This window comes from Lasioglossum baleicum, chromosome 16 (assembly GCF_051020765.1).
Source record: "Lasioglossum baleicum chromosome 16, iyLasBale1, whole genome shotgun sequence".
Taxonomy (NCBI): domain Eukaryota; kingdom Metazoa; phylum Arthropoda; class Insecta; order Hymenoptera; family Halictidae; genus Lasioglossum; species Lasioglossum baleicum.
The window spans coordinates 820,688-839,434 of NC_134944.1; the positions used below are offsets into that span (position 1 = coordinate 820,688).

The 18,747-nt window shown below is 38.1% G+C and overlaps 3 protein-coding genes across 10 annotated transcripts; 2 read left to right on the top strand and 1 right to left on the bottom strand.

Annotated features, from left to right (window-relative positions):
* Positions 1–1,302: 1,302 nt before the first annotated feature.
* LOC143217208 (uncharacterized) lies at positions 1,303–10,721 on the bottom strand. 7 transcript variants are annotated; one of them, XM_076441169.1, is made up of 7 exons: positions 10,586–10,721; positions 10,339–10,501; positions 10,162–10,240; positions 9,538–10,041; positions 5,883–5,934; positions 3,563–5,058; positions 1,303–1,716 (listed from the first exon to the last, which is right to left on the bottom strand). In XM_076441169.1, the coding sequence occupies exons 1-4, from the start codon at positions 10,672–10,674 to the stop codon at positions 9,740–9,742; spliced, it is 633 nt and encodes a 210-aa protein (XP_076297284.1). In that variant the 5' UTR covers positions 10,675–10,721; the 3' UTR covers positions 1,303–1,716; positions 3,563–5,058; positions 5,883–5,934; positions 9,538–9,739. The 7 variants fall into 7 exon arrangements, with proteins under 7 accessions (XP_076297284.1, XP_076297285.1, XP_076297281.1 ...); XM_076441170.1 differs by lacking the exon at positions 5,883–5,934 and having other exon boundaries at positions 3,563–4,048; XM_076441166.1 differs by lacking the exon at positions 5,883–5,934 and having other exon boundaries at positions 1,303–1,513.
* LOC143217200 (uncharacterized) lies at positions 4,078–9,725 on the top strand. The gene is made up of 3 exons (XM_076441147.1): positions 4,078–4,320; positions 4,678–5,868; positions 5,939–9,725. The coding sequence occupies exons 1-3, from the start codon at positions 4,296–4,298 to the stop codon at positions 6,007–6,009; spliced, it is 1,287 nt and encodes a 428-aa protein (XP_076297262.1). The 5' UTR covers positions 4,078–4,295; the 3' UTR covers positions 6,010–9,725.
* Positions 10,722–10,897: 176 nt separating the features above from the next.
* LOC143217202 (uncharacterized) lies at positions 10,898–14,624 on the top strand. Of its 2 annotated transcripts, none has more exons than XM_076441150.1 (2): positions 10,898–11,599; positions 11,956–14,624. In XM_076441150.1, the coding sequence occupies exons 1-2, from the start codon at positions 11,575–11,577 to the stop codon at positions 12,888–12,890; spliced, it is 960 nt and encodes a 319-aa protein (XP_076297265.1). In that variant the 5' UTR covers positions 10,898–11,574; the 3' UTR covers positions 12,891–14,624. The 2 variants fall into 2 exon arrangements, with proteins under 2 accessions (XP_076297265.1, XP_076297264.1); XM_076441149.1 differs by having other exon boundaries at positions 10,898–11,208.
* The last annotated feature ends 4,123 nt before the right edge of the window (positions 14,625–18,747 follow it).

Sequence of the window (18,747 nt, forward strand, 5' to 3'; positions counted from 1 at the left end):
CACTGCATTATGTATAATATATTTATTATATTCACACAATATTTTTAGTTCTACAATTTGTGTCATCTTCCCAATACTAAACTTTTTAAGATATGCATTGAAAAAGGTAGTTTCAAAACTTGCTATGTCCATTCCTTAAAAGTGTTAAAATAGATTATGATTTATTTTTAGGACATTTATGATTTTACTGGAATGTAACTCAGTAGTACAGATTTCAACATTTTTTTCAACATACATATTATACATAATAAGCATACTTCATTTCACAACTGAAACTCCCACATGTTACAATTCATTTTATTTATAATAAAGAATGTTGATAATATCTAGAACGATTCATATGATTCATTTCATTAGGTAATAGGTTCGATATGCGGCAATAACCTAAAACTTGTAATATGCAGTCATATGCAGTGATGCCAGAATCGGGGACGCGAGGACGCTTCCCCTCCAGCACAGGTTCCCCCTCTCTGACGGACCGTCCTCGCCGAAGCTTCTGCTGCGCACGCGCTACACACGAACGTACTTCTACTCTGCCCGTGTGAGTGCATGCTCGATTGCACGCGCGCTACACAAACAAGCGTACCTCTACCATGTCCGTGTGACTACCTGCTCGACCGAACGCGTCGGCGACGCGTTCCTTCGATTTTCACCAATTTTCATGTTGCCGAAGTTTCGGAAGCACGAGTCGGAAAGTCGGGATCTGGAGACGGCGCGCATTTGAATCCCGGGACGGCGCGGCGCGGCGCGGTGCACATTTTGCTATAACTTTTGATCTAAAAAAGATATCGAAGCGAAATTTGGACTAAATTTTTTTTTAAAAAACCGGGTTTAATGGTTCATCCTAAAATATGTTTTGTATTTCTTAAAAAATTTTTCTCGTTGATCTTTAAAGTTAAGGTAGTCCAGAAGGCCCCCAACACAAATTGATTTTTAGTCGAACCATGCTCAATAAACAATTACGAAAAAATTTATAAATATTCCACTTAATAGCACACATGATTGAGATTTTTTTCAGATTTTTCAGATTATGCAGACATGTTTGTGAAAATCTCGTAATTGAAAATCTCGAAACATTCGAAGAAAATGCATATTTCGTATTGAACTTTTCGAGATACCAGTTTTATAAAAATTCATTAGTCCGATATTATTGAAACAATTGTCCTTAATTTTTCTCAGAATTTTTTATAAATTGTATCGTTGTTGAAAAATCAAAATCAATTTTTTCGATACTTCTTTATTGATGTATTATGTAATACTGAATATTTTTATAATCAGAAAAATAATGTACAGACTTGATAATGCAATATAAAATATTTTATTTACGTTATATTTCAATATACATATGTGCATCACTCCTAACAATTTTGGTAATCACATAATTATTGTAACGACATTTTACATATATCAGGTCGTTAAGTATGAAACTAGACAAATAAAACACAACAAACACATTTGTCAAGTTTCATACATCTCCGGTTACGAAAATCGATTTTAAATGGTCCCTGCCTTTCTGTAACATAACAAAAAAAAAAAATTAGTTAAAGTCATGATTGCAAAGTATAGAATAAAATATTAATGTATAACTTTATAGTATAGTTTATACTTATCTTTTCTTTGAAGTCATTCTCTTGAATCTGCTAATATTGATTTTACGTTGTCCAGAAAGTCCACTCCAGCTGACACACACGCGATTTTGAATGGGCCTCTGCCTTTCTATAGCATAAAAACACATAGTTAAAGGAATGAGTGAACGGTGTGCTCTCTCTCTCGCATTTAAGTGTAAATTTAAGTTAAGAATGAAGAGATAAGGAAGGTGAAGTTTGTAAGCGGAGCGGGGGTCCGCGTTTGTACCCCGAAATGGGAAATAAAATACTATTATTATTATTATTATTATTATAGTAAACAGCCTCCAGTTTCTTTGTCGCGTTTTTAATACTTTTTAATGGGTTTCTAACATTTTTTTATCTTATTATGAATTTATTTTAGTGAGTGACCATATTCATCGATAAAAAAAGATAAGTATACGTTACTATTTATATTGAGTCCTACAAGATTGCAATTAGAATTACGATTTTAATTAGGTCTACTTTTTCTTTGAATATAGCAACGCGTGGGTGTCAGCGGTAATGAAATAGCAGATTCAAGAATGACTTCAAAGAAAAGCGAAGTGTATCGTTACATTAATATTTCATTCTGTAAGTACTTTGTACTTATAACTTTAACTATGTGTTTTTTTATATGTTGTAGAAAGACAGAGGACCATTTAAAATCGCGATAACGTAAAATCAATATTAGCAGATTCAAGAATGACTTCAAAGAAAAGAGAAGTGTATCGTTACATTAATATTTCATTCTGTAAGTACTTTGTACTTATAACTTTAACTATGTGTTTTTTTTTATGTTGTAGAAAGACAGAGGACCATTTAAAATCGCGATAACGTAAAATCAATATTAGCAGATTCAAGAATGACTTGAAAGAAAAGATAAATATAAACTATACTATAAAGTTATACATTAATATTTTATTCTATACTTTGCAATCATGACTTTAACTAATTTTTTTTTTTGTTATGTTACAGAAAGGCAGGGACCATTTAAAATCGATTTTCGTAACCGGAGATGTATGAAACTTGACAAATGTATTTGAAATTTGTGTTTTATTTGTCTAGTTTCATACTTAACGACCTGATATATGTATGTAAAATGTCGTTACAATAATTATGTGATTACCAAAATTGTTAGGAGTGATGCACATATGTATATTGAAATATAACGTAAATAAAATATTTTATATTGCATTATCAAGTCTGTACATTATTTTTCTGATTATAAAAATATTCAGTATTACATAATACATCAACAAAGAAGTATCGAAAAAATTGATTTTGATTTTTTAACAACGATACAATTTATAAAAAATTCTGAGAAAAATTAAGGACAATTGTTTCAATAATATCGGACTAATGAATTTTTATAAAACTGGTATCTCGAAAAGTTCAATACGAAATATGCATTTTCTTCGAATGTTTCGAGATTTTCAATTACGAGATTTTCACAAACATGTCTGCATAATCTGAAAAATCTGAAAAAAATCTCAATCATGTGTGCTATTAAGTGGAATATTTATAAATTTTTTCGTAATTGTTTATTGAGCATGGTTCGACTAAAAATCAATTTGTGTTGGGGGCCTTCTGGACTACCTTAACTTTAAAAATCAACGAGAAAAATTTTTTAAGAAATACAAAACATATTTTAGGATGAACCATTAAACCCGGTTTTTAAAAAAAAAATTTAGTCCAAATTTCGCTTCGATATCTTTTTTAGATCAAAAGTTATAGCAAAATGTGCACCGCGCCGCGCCGCGCCGTCCCGGGATTCAAATGCGCGCCGTCTCCAGATCCCGACTTTCCGACTCGTGCTTCCGAAACTTCGGCAACATGAAAATTGGTGAAAATCGAAGGAACGCGTCGCCGACGCGTTCGGTCGAGCAGGTAGTCACACGGACATGGTAGAGGTACGCTTGTTTGTGTAGCGCGCGTGCAATCGAGCATGCACTCACACGGGCAGAGTAGAAGTACGTTCGTGTGTAGCGCGTGCGCAGCAGAAGCTACGGCGAGGACGGTCCGTCAGAGAGGGGGAACCTGTGCTGGAGGGGAAGCGTCCTCGCGTCCCCGATTCTGGCATCGCTGGTAATATGTCATCTGTCATTGTTGCGTCCCCATCGCGCAAGCGCAACGTGTCTCCCATGCGCCTTACTCGATCCCCGTCGCGCTTGCGCATATTGCTGGTCATCAGAGAAGGGGTACTGTATTCCCCTCGCGAGTCCCAAGGTCGGACTCGTCTGGCCACTCTGCAATCTGGCCACACTGGGGAAGCGTCTTCGCGTCCTCGATTCTGGCATCACTGCCAATTGCCAATCACTGCTCACAGGTTATGTAACGCTGTGCCAGTGAGCACGTGTTCCTGTTTGTATATAAATAGACCGGCCATATTTCCATAAGTTTCTTAGTGTACTATATTGTGTGTTAAATTCATAAAAATTGATCTGGAAATAATCAAGAAAGCCAATATGATCTTTCTCGTTATCATGCACTAATTCCAACTTTGAAAAGCACAAACCAAGTGATTCAGTTAAAATTTTCGTGTCAAAGAGACAAAGGAAATTATACCTTTTAATATGATGCTGATAAGTTATTAATCACATAAAGTTTGGCTCATACTGATTGCTAATTTAAATATAGCAGAGAAGAACTTCTCTGTTCCTCGGTATTATTACAGTCTCTTGACATATTATGTCTAATATTCTGGATTCATGCGGTGAGTTATAAAAAAAAACTTCTTTTGTCTTGCGCGCGATCATGTAATAATACAACAGTGATAATGAAAACTCAGTATCTTAACAACAAGCATGTACGATGCACGCAACACACGCGTGTCGCACATTTATAATAAATTTATTTTCCCCAAAGCAAACGCGATTCGAATAAATCTTGAAAAAGATCCAAACTAGGATCGAAACGTTGATTTTGTTTAACAATTAGCAAAGTTGCTTTATAATTCGTAATAAACGATCGAACCGTTGCGCCGAAAACATTTAAAAATGTATTATCAGCAAACACGATCGATAGAAGAAACATATTTATAATGAAAAACTATTGGTAATTTTTATTTCAGGTAAAGAGCCTTCGAAGCCATTAGGAGATGCTGGAACCTCCTCGTGCAAACAAAGTAGTCGTTCAAGGAGTATAGCTAAGGAAAATTCTGAGGTTGGTCCTAGTTGTAGAAAACGAAGCCGTGTTATAGATACAAATGACGTAGTATCGAAGAGGTTGCGTAAAGAAGAGGATTCCGAGTTGCGTGGTGGTTTGCAAGATGAATCTAGACAGGATTTGCCTGACCAATTGTGTAATCCTTGCCAAACTAATCGATACGGCAATCAATTTCCTCATCGTTTGATTGGACTCATGTATCAATTGGACTTGTTGATACTTTGCTTATGTAGAAAGTTTACGCACAAACGTAAATACCCTTCATTGTCATTGGCATTCCAAAATTCTGAAATTGATAAATTTAGTAATATTGTTCTCCGCTATAAAGAGAAGTCTATTCATATACAAGTTGAAAATGTGGATAATTATATAAATAATAATATCAATTATGCTAGGTTATTTAATAAAGAAAGACGAAGTTCTTCTATTAATAGTTACTTTGATAGTTTTGTTAAACATGTAATCTCTAAGTCAGATAGTTTATATAATGTGGAATGTCTTACTGTCTATACTAATTCAGGCTTGGATCTTACGGAAGAAAAGGAATTAAAACAAGGACGATCCAAAGACTTTTATCCTTTTAAATTTTGTAGCATAAATGTAGAAGCATTTGACATTCTAAAAAGCTTTTTATTTACAAGTAATAACATACAAAGGCATGGTTTTTATCAGTTTTCACGAGATAAAACAACAAGAGAAGAACTCTTAAAGCGATTAAAATTCTCGCCTGCCGTGCAGAGAGTAATAAAAAAAAGAGAGCTTCCTCAGGGATTTGAAAAGGAAATAAAAGAAGCATTTTTAGATAAATTAGTGTTTGCAGTTAATCAACCTAATAGAGAAGAGCTGAACAGCATTATTAAAAGTGAAATGAAAAGAAATAGTGAAGTCCAAGACAATTACAATTATATAGCATTACAAGAAAGAATATTAAGTAATTTAGAAGAGGATAAAAAACTTGGAAACTATACATCTGGAATTATATATGAATTCAATTTGTTAATGCTTTTTTTGCACGACATGTTCTTGCATAAAAATATGTTTTCCATTAATTTTGAAGGAAAAAATACATCTATCGATATTACTATCAATTATAAAGGTAGAATTACTTACTTAAAGGCTCACAACGCAGATAGTAATGTTGATTATAGTCATTTATTTTCTTCTAGACAACAGAATAATACGTTTTCTATCGATAAGCTTTTTACTCTATTTGTTGAAAAATCAGGGGAAGATATAGAATATTTTATTATCTATACTAATGCAGATCTAGATCTTACAAAAGAGAAGGTATTAAAAGAAGGGCAATCCAAGGATTTTCATCCTTTAAAACTTGAACGGATAAATATTCAAAAGAAGAAGTACAAAATTTTAAGAGATTGTTCGTGTATAGATAAAAAAGGTCTTTATCAATTTTCACGGAAAGAAACAACAAAGCTTTCGAGTTTATTGAAGCTTCCGCCTTCTTTCCGAAGGGGAAAAGAAGAAGAAACACTCTCTGATGAGAATGAAAAAGAAATAAAAGAGAAATTTTTAGATACACTAATATTTGTAGCTAATCAGCCTAATAAAGAAGAACTGAACAGCATTATAAAAAATGGAATAGAAAGTAAGTCTAATGAAGTTCCGTATGATTACGAAGAATTACATGAAATAGCGTTACGTTGGTCAGAATCTCATGAATTTGGCCCCATTAAGAAAGGAATAATGGAAAAGCTTTTGGGAGATTTAAAAAGTGATAGATCTAGTTATCAGGACATTCAGAATAAAAACATTGATGAAGAAATGAAATTTGCTAAAAGTGTGGTTGGCAGAGAAGGGACGTCTTCGTTTTATCAGTTCTTAGGTTTTCTAGTGAAAGGAGAAGGAAGAAAGTGTCTGGAAGTTCTGAAAAGGAAAGGAATAAACCTATCTACTGTATCCAGCATTTTGCATGGAGCAGGAGATAGTGCAGTAAAAGCTTTTAAAGACTTATATGACTTTTGGTTCGATAAAGAAGGAAATAGAACGCAATACTTGAAAACTCTTGAAACAGAAGAAATAAATCTAGCCAATATATCAAGCATTTTGCATGGAGCAAGAGCTGATGCTGCAATAGCTTTTAAAGACTTGTATGATCTTTGGTTTGATCAGAACGGAGAGAAAACAAAATATTTAATGAAGCTAGAAGAGAATGGAGTAGATCTAGTTCGTGTGTCCAGTATTTTATGTGGAGCAAGAACTAGTGCTTCGAAAGCTTTTAAAGATTTATATAATCTTTGGTTTGATAAAAAAGGAAATCGAACAAAATATTTCAAAACTCTCGAGAAAGGAGGAATAAATCTATCTAACATGTCCAGTATTCTAGGTGGAGCAGGAGCTAATGCTCCTAAAGCTTTTAAAGATTTATATGATCTTTGGTTTGACGAGCAAGGAAATAAAAGACGATATTTAAAAACTCTAGAAGAAAAAGGAATAAATCTATCTAATATGTCCAGTATCTTGCATCGAGCAGGAGCTAATGCTGCAGAAGCCTTTAAAGATTTATATAATCTTTGGTTTGATGAAAAAGGAAATCGAACAAAATATTTAAAAACTCTAGAGAAAGAAGGAATAAATCTATCTAATGTTTCCAGTATTCTGGGTAAAGCAGGAACTAATGCAGCAAAAGCTTTTCAAGACTTATACGATCTTTGGTTTGATCAGAACGGAAAAAAAACAAAATATTTAATAAAACTAGAAGAAAATGGAGTAGATCTAGTTCGTGTATCCAGTATTTTAAGTGGAGCAGGAACTAGTGCTTCTAAAGCTTTCAAAGATTTATATAACCTTTGGTTTGATAAAAAAGGAAATAGAACACAATATTTAAAAACTCTAGAGAAAGAAGGAATAAATCTATTTACTGTATCAAGTATTTTGCATGGAGCAGGATCTAGTACTGCAAAAGCTTTTAAAGACTTGCTTGACATTTGGTTTGATAAGCGAGGAAATAAAACGCAATATTTAAAAGCTCCAGAGAGAGAAGGAATAAATCTATTCACTGTATCTAGTATTTTACATGGAGCAGGAACTAATGCTTCTATAGCTTTCAAAGATTTATATAAACTTTGGTTTGATGAAAAAGAAAATAGAACACAATATTTAAAAACTCTAGAGGATGAAGAAATGAATCTATCTAACATGGCCAGTATTCTAGGTGGAGCAGGAGCTAATGCTTCCAAAGCTTTCAAAGATTTATATGATCTTTGGTTTGATAGGCAAGGAAATAAAAAGCTGTATTTAAAGCATTTTACTGAGAAAAAAGGTGGGGAGAAAACTTTTACGATGTACAACATATCCAGTATTTTGGGTGGAGTAGGAGCTGGTGCTAAAGATGCTTTTGAAAAATTGCATAGTGTTTGTTTTAATGACGAGGGGAAAAGAACCAAACTTTTAGATGATTTCTATGAGGCAGGTTTTCAGCCAAGTAACTTATCCTGTATGTTATGTAAAGCAGGAGTTCATACTTCTTCCATCTTAAAAAGATTGCATAGCGTTTGTTTTAACGACGAAGGAAAAAGAACAAAACTTTTAGATGATTTCTATAACGCGGGTTTCAGGCCATGTGATTTGTGCAGTATATTAAGTGGAGCATCGGATAGTTTGCAAAGATTTCATGATTTTTGTTTTATTGGAAAAACAAGAAAGTATTTAAACCATTTTTTGGATGAAGAAGAAGGTTTTACACTGAGCAATTTGTGTAATATATTGCATGGAGTAAGAGGTAATATTTGTTTTGCTTTTAAAGATTTTCATAATGTTTGTTTTGATGAGGCAGGAAACAAAACGCAGCTTTTGGATGATTTCCGTAAGGTAGGTTTTATGCCAAGTGATTTATCCAATATATTGTCCATGGCAGGAAACAATGCCACTTCTATTTTAAGAAATTTTCACAAAGTTTGTTTTAATAAAGAAAATTATTTAAATCACTTCTTAGCCAAGGAAGAACTTTTTACGCCGAAGGGTTTATCCAAGATATTGCACGGAGTAGGAATTAATGTTTGTACTATTTTTGAAAAATTACATGACCTTTGTTTTGATAAGGCGGGCAACAAAACGATGTATTTAAACAATCTTATAAAAAAAAATCGACATGAGATGTTTAATATATTACATAAAAAAGTGAGAAAAGGTCCTTCTACTTTCTTAGATGATATATCACTTCAAGACAGGATATTTAAGGATAGAAAAAGACGAAAATAGATGTAGATATGATTCTCCTATTCCTTTAAGCAATGAAGAAGGGTATATGGGTTCAGGTAGCTAGGATAAAAGTAGCAAAAAGCAGAAAATTAGCCCACAACAAAGTAATTCTAGTTACCATGAGAGAAAAGCTGAAGAAATTAATAGTTCGCAACAGAAACGTAGGGAACTAACCTAGGGAAAATGATAAAAGGGAAAGCACAAATACAGCCAGTATATTCTAACAAAAAGCAACAAGCATTTGTCAGAGTTTATATCTCGTAACAGGTAACCCTTCTATAACACGGTGCTTCCATATAAGCAACTTAATTTTGATTTAAAAAAAAATAACACAAAACAAAATATTATTTTCTTTTAATGTAACCTTAATAATTATTTCATCTAATGTAACCGCTATATAACATCGGAATAGAGTTATATAAACGAATAAATTATAATTTATTTATATATTTTCATGTAAAGGCACTATAGTTCAGTATTCCTTCCCGTCATTATGTTAAGGTAATTTAGTTTTTAAATGAGTCAGTAAGACAAGAATTTTATTTACCTTCATTTGAAAAACGTGGGGTTGAGATTGATGGTAAACGTGTGGCAATTACGCGCAGCTTATCTCAAGCTTTAATTAAAGAACATTCACTGATGGATCTCAATGCTTCCAGACTTATGCCTGGTTCTCCTCTTAGATACGCATACAGTATCCTTCTTGTATATGCAGTTAAAAGTTTCGCCATCTATTCCACAAAGCATATTCAACATCTCTGCCTTTTTAAGTCCTCTATAATATTCTTCAGATGAATAACTTGGTTTTCTTTCCTCCGTAACTGTTGCCGCAGGGCACACAGTTTCTTCCGTGAGTCTGCTTCCACATATTTTAGTCTTTCTCTTAATCTCACTCTCTCTGGAGAATTGTATACGAATTTAGGCGACATCATTGTTCCCTTGTCTTCTTTATTAGATGTGGACAGTTCTGGTGATAATGGACAGTCATCAAACAACTTTTCAGTATCAGCTATACTTTGAACCTCTTCAGTTTTAGGGATCAAACCTTCTGCTGTAATAATAACAAATATTATGTTAGTTTAGAAGTAACTACTATAATATAAATTTTTTGTTTTTATTATGACAATGAATGTATTTATCAAAAATAATCTTTTTATAAACGTATACATACTTGTGTTAGGTGATAATCTCGTGTCCACATTATTTTCACACATATCACTGTGAGATGTCTCTTCTTCATTAAGGGTTTTCTGGAATAAAACAAACACATATATGTAGAAATAAAACATTATTGTGCAATACGTTTGGTATACTCAAAAAAATTGAAAATACTCGTTATTAGACATACACGTGGTAATGCATTGTATTTCAATCGCCCATATGAACCTTTTGTGTAGAAACTTGTTTCTTCGAAGTGCATTGAGCAAACAGAAGCTGTCTCTGGAATTTCCGATACTCTGATGCCTAAAATATCTAACCATAAACTGCGAGTATCAGGATCTCTTGGAAAACTGCAAACAGAATCAAAGATTAAAATAAAATATATTCCAAGATCATAATTATATTAACTATATATAATAAAATAATCTTCATACCGATGAAATGAAACTTTTACATAATTAATCCTTGTTTTCCAATTTCGATGATCTGATCGGTTTTTACACGAGGGCACAAAGCACTTCATTTTAATAGCTTCTTTTAACACTGTTGAAGTATTTGACACAAAATAGTTTTTCTAATACTGAAACATGACACTGAAATGAAACGATATGAGATGCTTGGTGACGTTGTGACGTTCAGTGACGTTCGAAGATGTTCACAAGCTCACAGGTTATGTGACGCTGTGCCAATGAGTGGCGCTGCATACATAATGACGTACTGCGCTTGCGCCGGACCACGCCGGACACAGCCAATGAGAATTAGGCGTAAATCTATATATTTACCTAACATAATGAAATTATGCGAAATTAGCGAGGTGGCCAAGGTACCCGATCTTCGTACATGACTGAGGCCATCTGAGGTTAGAATAGTCGCGCATGCGCGAAAAAAGGGCCTTACCTACCATCACTGTACCGGATGCGCCGAAATCGTAGGATCGTAGGCGTGCGTGAGCACAAACAAGCCACGAGCAGCCACGAGTCACGGATGGTCACGGATCACGAGCACGAGCACCAACGAGCACTCGTTCCAACGATTCCAACTCATTCGTATCTTCTCTGTGAGCACGTGTTCCTGTTTCTAGACCGGCCATATTTCTCAGCAAGTTCTTAGTGTACTATAATTGTGTGCTAAATTCATAAAAATTGCTCTTGAAATAATCAAGAAAAACAGAGAAAATTTATACGAAAATATAATGAAGCGAATATCTATCTCGTTATCATGCACTAATTCCAACTTTGAAAAGCACAAACCAAGTGATTCAGTTAAAATTTTCGTGTCAAAGAGACAAAGGAAATTATACCTTTTAATATGATGCTGATAAATTATTAATCACATAAAGTTTGGCTCATACTGATTGCTAATTTAAATATAGCAGAGAAGAACTTCTCTGTTCCTCGGTATTATTACAGTCTCTTGACATATTATGTCTAATATTCTGGATTCATGCGGTGAGTTATAAAAAAAAAACTTTTGTTTTGCGCGCGATCATGTAATAATACAACAGTGATAATGAAAAACTCAGTATCTTGACAACAAGCATGTACGACGCACGCAACACACGCGTGTCGCACATTTATAATAAATTTATTTTCCCCAAAGCAAACGCGATTCGAATAAATCTTGAAAAAGATCCAAACTAGGATCGAAACGTTGATTTTGTTTGACAATTAGCAAAGTTGCTTTATAATTCGTAATAAACGATCGAACCGTTGCGCCGAAAACATTTAAAAATGTATTATCAGCAAATACGATCGATGGAAGAAACATATTTATAATGAAAAACTATTGGTAATTTTTATTTCAGGTAAAGAGCCTTCAAAGCCATTAGGAGATGCTGGAACCTCCTCGTGTAAACAAACTAGACGTTCAAGGAGTACAGCTAAGGAAAATTCTGAAGTTGGTCCTAGTTGTAGAAAACGAAGCCGTGTTATAGATATAAATGACGTAGTATCGAAGAGGTTGCGTAAAGAAGAGGATTCCGAGTTGCATGGTGGTTTGCAAGATGAATCTAGACAGGATTTGCCTGACCAATGGTATAATCCTTGCCAAACTAATCAATATGGCAATCATTTTCCTCATCGTTTGATTGGACTTATGTATCAATTGGACTTGTCGATACTTTGCTTATGCAGGAAGTTTATGTACGAACATAAATATCCTTCATTGTCATTAACATTCGGAGATTCCAAAGTCGACAAATTTAATAATATTGTCCTTCGTTATAAAGAGAAGTCTATTCATATACAAATTGAAAACATAGACAAGTATTACGTAAATAATGGCATTAGTTATGCTAGATTATTTACTAAAGAAAAACTTCGTTTTTCTATTAACAATTACTTTGATACTTTTGTTAAACATTTGATCTATAAATCTGGTACTTCATCAAATAGTATCGAATATCTTATTGTCTATTCTAATTTTGGCTTGGATCTTACGAAAGAGGAGAAATTAAAACAGGGGCGGTTTAGAAATTTTTATCCTTCTAAGTTTGATTGTATAAACATAGAAGAAGATGATATTTTGAAAGACTTTCTGTTTACAAATGATAATAAGAAAGGACGTGGTTTATATCGATTTTCACGAGATAAAACAACAAGAGAAGAACTCTTTAAGCGATCAGAATTTTCGTCTGCTGTGCAAAAAGTAATAAAAGAAAGAGAACTTTGTCAGGAAGAAATAAAAGAAGAATTTCTAGATAAATTAGAATCTGGCATCACTGCCCCACTAAGTCCGTAGACCACGGTGCCCGTGCCGTAGACTGGACTGGTCACATCAGACAGGGGTACTTGATTCCCCTCGATTGCTGGCGACACTGATTCCAACCTATTCCCCTCCGGGACCAGCAAGGTCCCCACCATCGAACCTCTTCCTGTAAAATATTATGTAATAAGGAGGGGTGCTGTAGGTACAATATCCAACACGCAGTTACATACGTTTTTCGATGTGACCACCATTTTCGTTAACACACACGCGAAGTCTTTCATAAAAATTTTCTCGCACGTTTCGAAAATCTTCCATTATGTGCTGGAAAATATTGCACCCGTACCGCAGTCTAAACTCCAATTCCTCTTCATTGGCGCCTGGCATCATACAGGATTTGTTTCAAATATCCCCCAAAAAAGAAGTCCAGGGGATTTAAATCGGTCGATCTTGCTGGCCAGTTGCTCTTGGATGCTCCTCTCCCAATCCATTTGTCGGGAAATTCATCGTCCAAATGATTCCTGATTGTTCTGGTATAATGAGGTGGTGCTTCTAGAAGAGATACGTCTCTTCTATTTACTGGCAACCGCCGTTGTAGAAACTGTCAACCTTTTTTTTTTAAATTGGGGAAATCCATTATGGATAATCATCCTTATCGCCGAAGATAAGGATGGCCAATGTCGGAGAGCCCCGACTAAAACCCCAATAGTCGTAACTAGACATTAAATGTGGGCACCCAGGATCACCGCGGTATACAACTGGGCCCCCGCTGTCTTTATCTAGACCTTCCATAAAACTACCCCCCTTGAAAATTCAGACAAGCAGCCGACGGCCAGGTATACAAACGTGGTGAATTGTATGCATTCGTTCCGGATGATTGTGATCGTGTAATAATTTGATACACCCATCACCGACTTCCATGATTGCCCCACGACACCCCGTAGTGCGGCGTGTGTTACAGCGGAAAATATTTTCGGTGCTTTTGTCTTTATTAGTAATGGGCAATGGCCGTCCTCTCCCATTTATCCAGAGAGGCGTCCAGGCTGCAACTCCTGTCCTCTCCTGAGCTGCCGGGCGTCCGATAGCATTGCTTCGTACTCTCCCTTTCCCGTTTCTCGACTAAGCTGAAGCATTTCTTGCTTCATTTTTTCGTGCTCAGTTGTGTGCATTCGTTCCGGATGATTGTGATCGTGTAATAATTTGATACACCCATCACCGCCTTCCATTATTGCTCCACGACACCCCGTATTGCGACGTGTGTTACAGCGGAAAATATTTTCGGTGCTTTTGTCTTTATTAGTAATGAGCAATGGCCGCCCTCTCCCATTTATCCAGAAAGGAGTCCAGGCTGCAACTCCTGTCCTCTCCTGAGCTGCCGGGCGTCCGCTAGCATTGCTTCGTACTCTCCCTAACCTATGGACGGCCGTGTTCTTACCTCGTCCTCTCCCACAGGCGCAGCAAAAATGCTCTGCGACAGCCTACCGGCATTTACACCAATCGTTGCTAACCCCTAACAAGGCGTTTTAGGGATTTTAGAAGTTTCGGCGCGATTCTTGTCTTAATCTCAGGATACTGCCGAAGTGGATTCGCGCCCTGGGGTTGTCTCGTTCCTCGAGAAATGTTTGAAAACCTTCTTTCTACAAACATCGTCGAATATTTTCTTGAATGGTAACGCCGTTTCTTGACTAAGCTGAAGCATTTCCTGCTTCATTTTTTCGTGGTTAGTTGTGTGCATTCGTTCCGGATGATTGTGATCGTGTAATAATTTGATACACCCATCATCGATTTCCATGATTGCCCCACGACACCTCGTAGTGCGGCGTGTGTTACACCGGAAAATATTTTCAGTGCTTTTGTCTTTATTAGTACTTAGTAATGGCCGTGCTCTCCCATTTAGCCAGGGAGGCGTCCAGGCTGCAACTCCTGTCCTCTCCTGAGCTGCCGGGCGTCCGATAGCATTGCTTCGTACTCTCCCTTTCCCGTTCCTCGACTGAGCTGAAGCATTTCTTGCTTCATTTTTTCGTGGTCAGTTGTGTGCATTCGTTCCGGATGATTGTGATCGTGTAATAATTTGATACACCCATCATCGATTTCCATGATTGCCCCACGACACCCCGTAGTGCGGCGTGTGTTACACCGGAAAATATTTTCAGTGCTTTTGTCTTTATTAGTACTTAGTAATGGCCGTCCTCTCCCATTTAGCCAGGGAGGCGTCCAGGCTGCAACTCCTGTCCTCTCCTGAGCTGCCGGGCGTCCGATAGCATTGCTTCGTACTCTCCCTTTCCCGTTCCTCAACTGAGCTGAAGCATTTCTTGCTTCATTTTTTCGTGGTCAGTTGTGTGCATTCGTTCCGGATGATTGTGATCGTGTAATAATTTGATACACCCATCACCGCCTTCCATTATTGCTCCACGACACCCCGTATTGCGACGTGTGTTACAGCGGAAAATATTTTCGGTGCTTTTGTCTTTATTAGTAATGAGCAATGGCCGCCCTCTCCCATTTATCCAGAAAGGAGTCCAGGCTGCAACTCCTGTCCTCTCCTGAGCTGCCGGGCGTCCGCTAGCATTGCTTCGTACTCTCCCTAACCTATGGACGGCCGTGTTCTTACCTCGTCCTCTCCCACAGGCGCAGCAAAAATGCTCTGCGACAGCCTACCGGCATTTACACCAATCGTTGCTAACCCCTAACAAGGCGTTTTAGGGATTTTAGAAGTTTCGGCGCGATTCTTGTCTTAATCTCAGGATACTGCCGAAGTGGATTCGCGCCCTGGGGTTGTCTCGTTCCTCGAGAAATGTTTGAAAACCTTCTTTCTACAAACATCGTCGAATATTTTCTTGAATGGTAACGCCGTTTCTTGACTAAGCTGAAGCATTTCCTGCTTCATTTTTTCGTGGTTAGTTGTGTGCATTCGTTCCGGATGATTGTGATCGTGTAATAATTTGATACACCCATCATCGATTTCCATGATTGCCCCACGACACCCCGTAGTGCGGCGTGTGTTACACCGGAAAATATTTTCAGTGCTTTTGTCTTTATTAGTACTTAGTAATGGCCGTGCTCTCCCATTTAGCCAGGGAGGCGTCCAGGCTGCAACTCCTGTCCTCTCCTGAGCTGCCGGGCGTCCGATAGCATTGCTTCGTACTCTCCCTTTCCCGTTCCTCGACTGAGCTGAAGCATTTCTTGCTTCATTTTTTCGTGGTCAGTTGTGTGCATTCGTTCCGGATGATTGTGATCGTGTAATAATTTGATACACCCATCATCGATTTCCATGATTGCCCCACGACACCCCGTAGTGCGGCGTGTGTTACACCGGAAAATATTTTCAGTGCTTTTGTCTTTATTAGTACTTAGTAATGGCCGTCCTCTCCCATTTAGCCAGGGAGGCGTCCAGGCTGCAACTCCTGTCCTCTCCTGAGCTGCCGGGCGTCCGATAGCATTGCTTCGTACTCTCCCTTTCCCGTTCCTCAACTGAGCTGAAGCATTTCTTGCTTCATTTTTTCGTGGTCAGTTGTGTGCATTCGTTCCGGATGATTGTGATCGTGTAATAATTTGATACACCTATCACCGCCTTCCATTATTGCTCCACGACACCCCGTATTGCGACGTGTGTTACAGCGGAAAATATTTTCGGTGCTTTTGTCTTTATTAGTAATGAGCAATGGCCGCCCTCTCCCATTTATCCAGAAAGGAGTCCAGGCTGCAACTCCTGTCCTCTCCTGAGCTGCCGGGCGTCCGCTAGCATTGCTTCGTACTCTCCCTAACCTATGGACGGCCGTGTTCTTACCTCGTCCTCTCCCACAGGCGCAGCAAAAATGCTCTGCGACAGCCTACCGGCATTTACACCAATCGTTGCTAACCCCTAACAAGGCGTTTTAGGGATTTTAGAAGTTTCGGCGCGATTCTTGTCTTAATCTCAGGATACTGCCGAAGTGGATTCGCGCCCTGGGGTTGTCTCGTTCCTCGAGAAATGTTTGAAAACCTTCTTTCTACAAACATCGTCGAATATTTTCTTGAATGGTAACGCCGTTTCTTGACTAAGCTGAAGCATTTCCTGCTTCATTTTTTCGTGGTTAGTTGTGTGCATTCGTTCCGGATGATTGTGATCGTGTAATAATTTGATACACCCATCATCGATTTCCATGATTGCCCCACGACACCCCGTAGTGCGGCGTGTGTTACACCGGAAAATATTTTCATTGCTTTTGTCTTTATTAGTACTTAGTAATGGCCGTCCTCTCCCATTTAGCCAGGGAGGCGTGCAGGCTGCAATTCCTGTCCTCTCCTGAGCTGCCGGGCGTCCGATAGCATTGCTTCGTACTCTCCCTTTCCCGTTCCTCGACTGAGCTGAAGCATTTCTTGCTTCATTTTTTCGTGGTCAGTTGTGTGCATTCATTCCGGATGATTGTGATCGTGTAATAATTTGATACACCCATCACCGACTTCCATGATTGCCCCACGACACCCCGTAGTGCGGCGTGTGTTACACCGGAAAATATTTTCAGTGCTTTTGTCTTTATTAGTACTTAGTAATGGCCGTGCTCTCCCATTTAGCCAGGGAGGCGTCCAGGCTGCAACTCCTGTCCTCTCCTGAGCTGCCGGGCGTCCGATAGCATTGCTTCGTACTCTCCCTTTGCCGTTCCTCGACTGAGCTGAAGCATTTCTTGCTTCATTTTTTCGTGGTCAGTTGTGTGCATTCGTTCCGGATGATTGTGATCGTGTAATAATTTGATACACCCATCATCGATTTCCATGATTGCCCCACGACACCCCGTAGTGCGGCGTGTGTTACACCGGAAAATATTTTCAGTGCTTTTGTCTTTATTAGTACTTAGTAATGGCCGTCCTCTCCCATTTAGCCAGGGAGGCGTCCAGGCTGCAACTCCTGTCCTCTCCTGAGCTGCCGGGCGTCCGATAGCATTGCTTCGTACTCTCCCTTTCCCGTTCCTCGACTGAGCTGAAGCATTTCTTGCTTCATTTTTTCGTGGTCAGTTGTGTGCATTCGTTCCGGATGATTGTGATCGTGTAATAATTTGATACACCCATCACCGCCTTCCATTATTGCTCCACGACACCCCGTATTGCGACGTGTGTTACAGCGGAAAATATTTTCGGTGCTTTTGTCTTTATTAGTAATGAGCAATGGCCGCCCTCTCCCATTTATCCAGAAAGGAGTCCAGGCTGCAACTCCTGTCCTCTCCTGAGCTGCCGGGCGTCCGCTAGCATTGCTTCGTACTCTCCCTTTCCCGTTCCTCGACTGAGCTGAAGCATTTCTTGCTTCATTTTTTCGTGGTCAGTTGTGTGCATTTGTGCCGGATGATTGTGATCGTGTAATAATTTGATACACCCATCACCGACTTCCATGATTGCCCCACGACACCCCGTAGTGCGGCGTGTGTTACACCGGAAAATATTTTCGATGCTTTTGTCTTTATTACTACTTAGTAATGGCCGTCCTCTCCCATTTAGTCGGGGAGGCGTCCAGGTGCAACCCCTGTCCTCTCCTGAGCTGCCGGGCGTCCGATAGCATTGCTTCGTACTCTCCCTTTCCCGTTCCTCGACTGAGCTGAAGCATTTCTTGCTTCATTTTTTCGTGGTCAGTTGTGTGCATTTGTGCCGGATGATTGTGATCGTGTAATAATTTGATACACCCATCACCGCCTTCCATTATTGCTCCACGACACCCCGTATTGCGACGTGTGTTACAGCGGAAAATATTTTCGGTGCTTTTGTCTTTATTAGTAATGGGCAATGGCCGTCCTCTCCCATTTATCCAGAGAGGCGTCCAGGCTGCAACTCCTGTCCTCTCCTGAGCTGCCGGGCGTCCGATAGCATTGCTTCGTACTCTCCCTTTCCCGTTTCTCGACTAAGCTGAAGCATTTCTTGCTTCATT

What these genes read in the sequence shown, in the direction of transcription:
- LOC143217200 (XM_076441147.1), top strand. Translation starts at nt 4,296, where the DNA reads ATGTCTAATATTCTGGATTCATGCG. An exon ending in TAATATTCTGGATTCATGCG is followed by an intron (nt 4,321 to 4,677) that starts GTGAGTTATAAA and finishes TTTTTATTTCAG; the next exon opens with GTAAAGAGCCTTCGAAGCCA. An exon ending in TATTACTATCAATTATAAAG is followed by an intron (nt 5,869 to 5,938) that starts GTAGAATTACTT and finishes ATTTTCTTCTAG; the next exon opens with ACAACAGAATAATACGTTTT.
- LOC143217208 (XM_076441170.1), bottom strand. Translation starts at nt 10,674, where the DNA reads ATGAAGTGCTTTGTGCCCTCGTGTAAAAACCGATCAGATCATCGAAAT. An exon ending in GTAAAAGTTTCATTTCATCG is followed by an intron (nt 10,502 to 10,585) that starts GTATGAAGATTA and finishes TTCTGTTTGCAG; the next exon opens with TTTTCCAAGAGATCCTGATA. An exon ending in GAGATTATCACCTAACACAA is followed by an intron (nt 10,042 to 10,161) that starts GTATGTATACGT and finishes TTATTATTACAG; the next exon opens with CAGAAGGTTTGATCCCTAAA.
- LOC143217202 (XM_076441149.1), top strand. Translation starts at nt 11,067, where the DNA reads ATGCGCCGAAATCGTAGGATCGTAGGCGTGCGTGAGCACAAACAAGCC. An exon ending in AACTCATTCGTATCTTCTCT is followed by an intron (nt 11,209 to 11,955) that starts GTGAGCACGTGT and finishes TTTTTATTTCAG; the next exon opens with GTAAAGAGCCTTCAAAGCCA.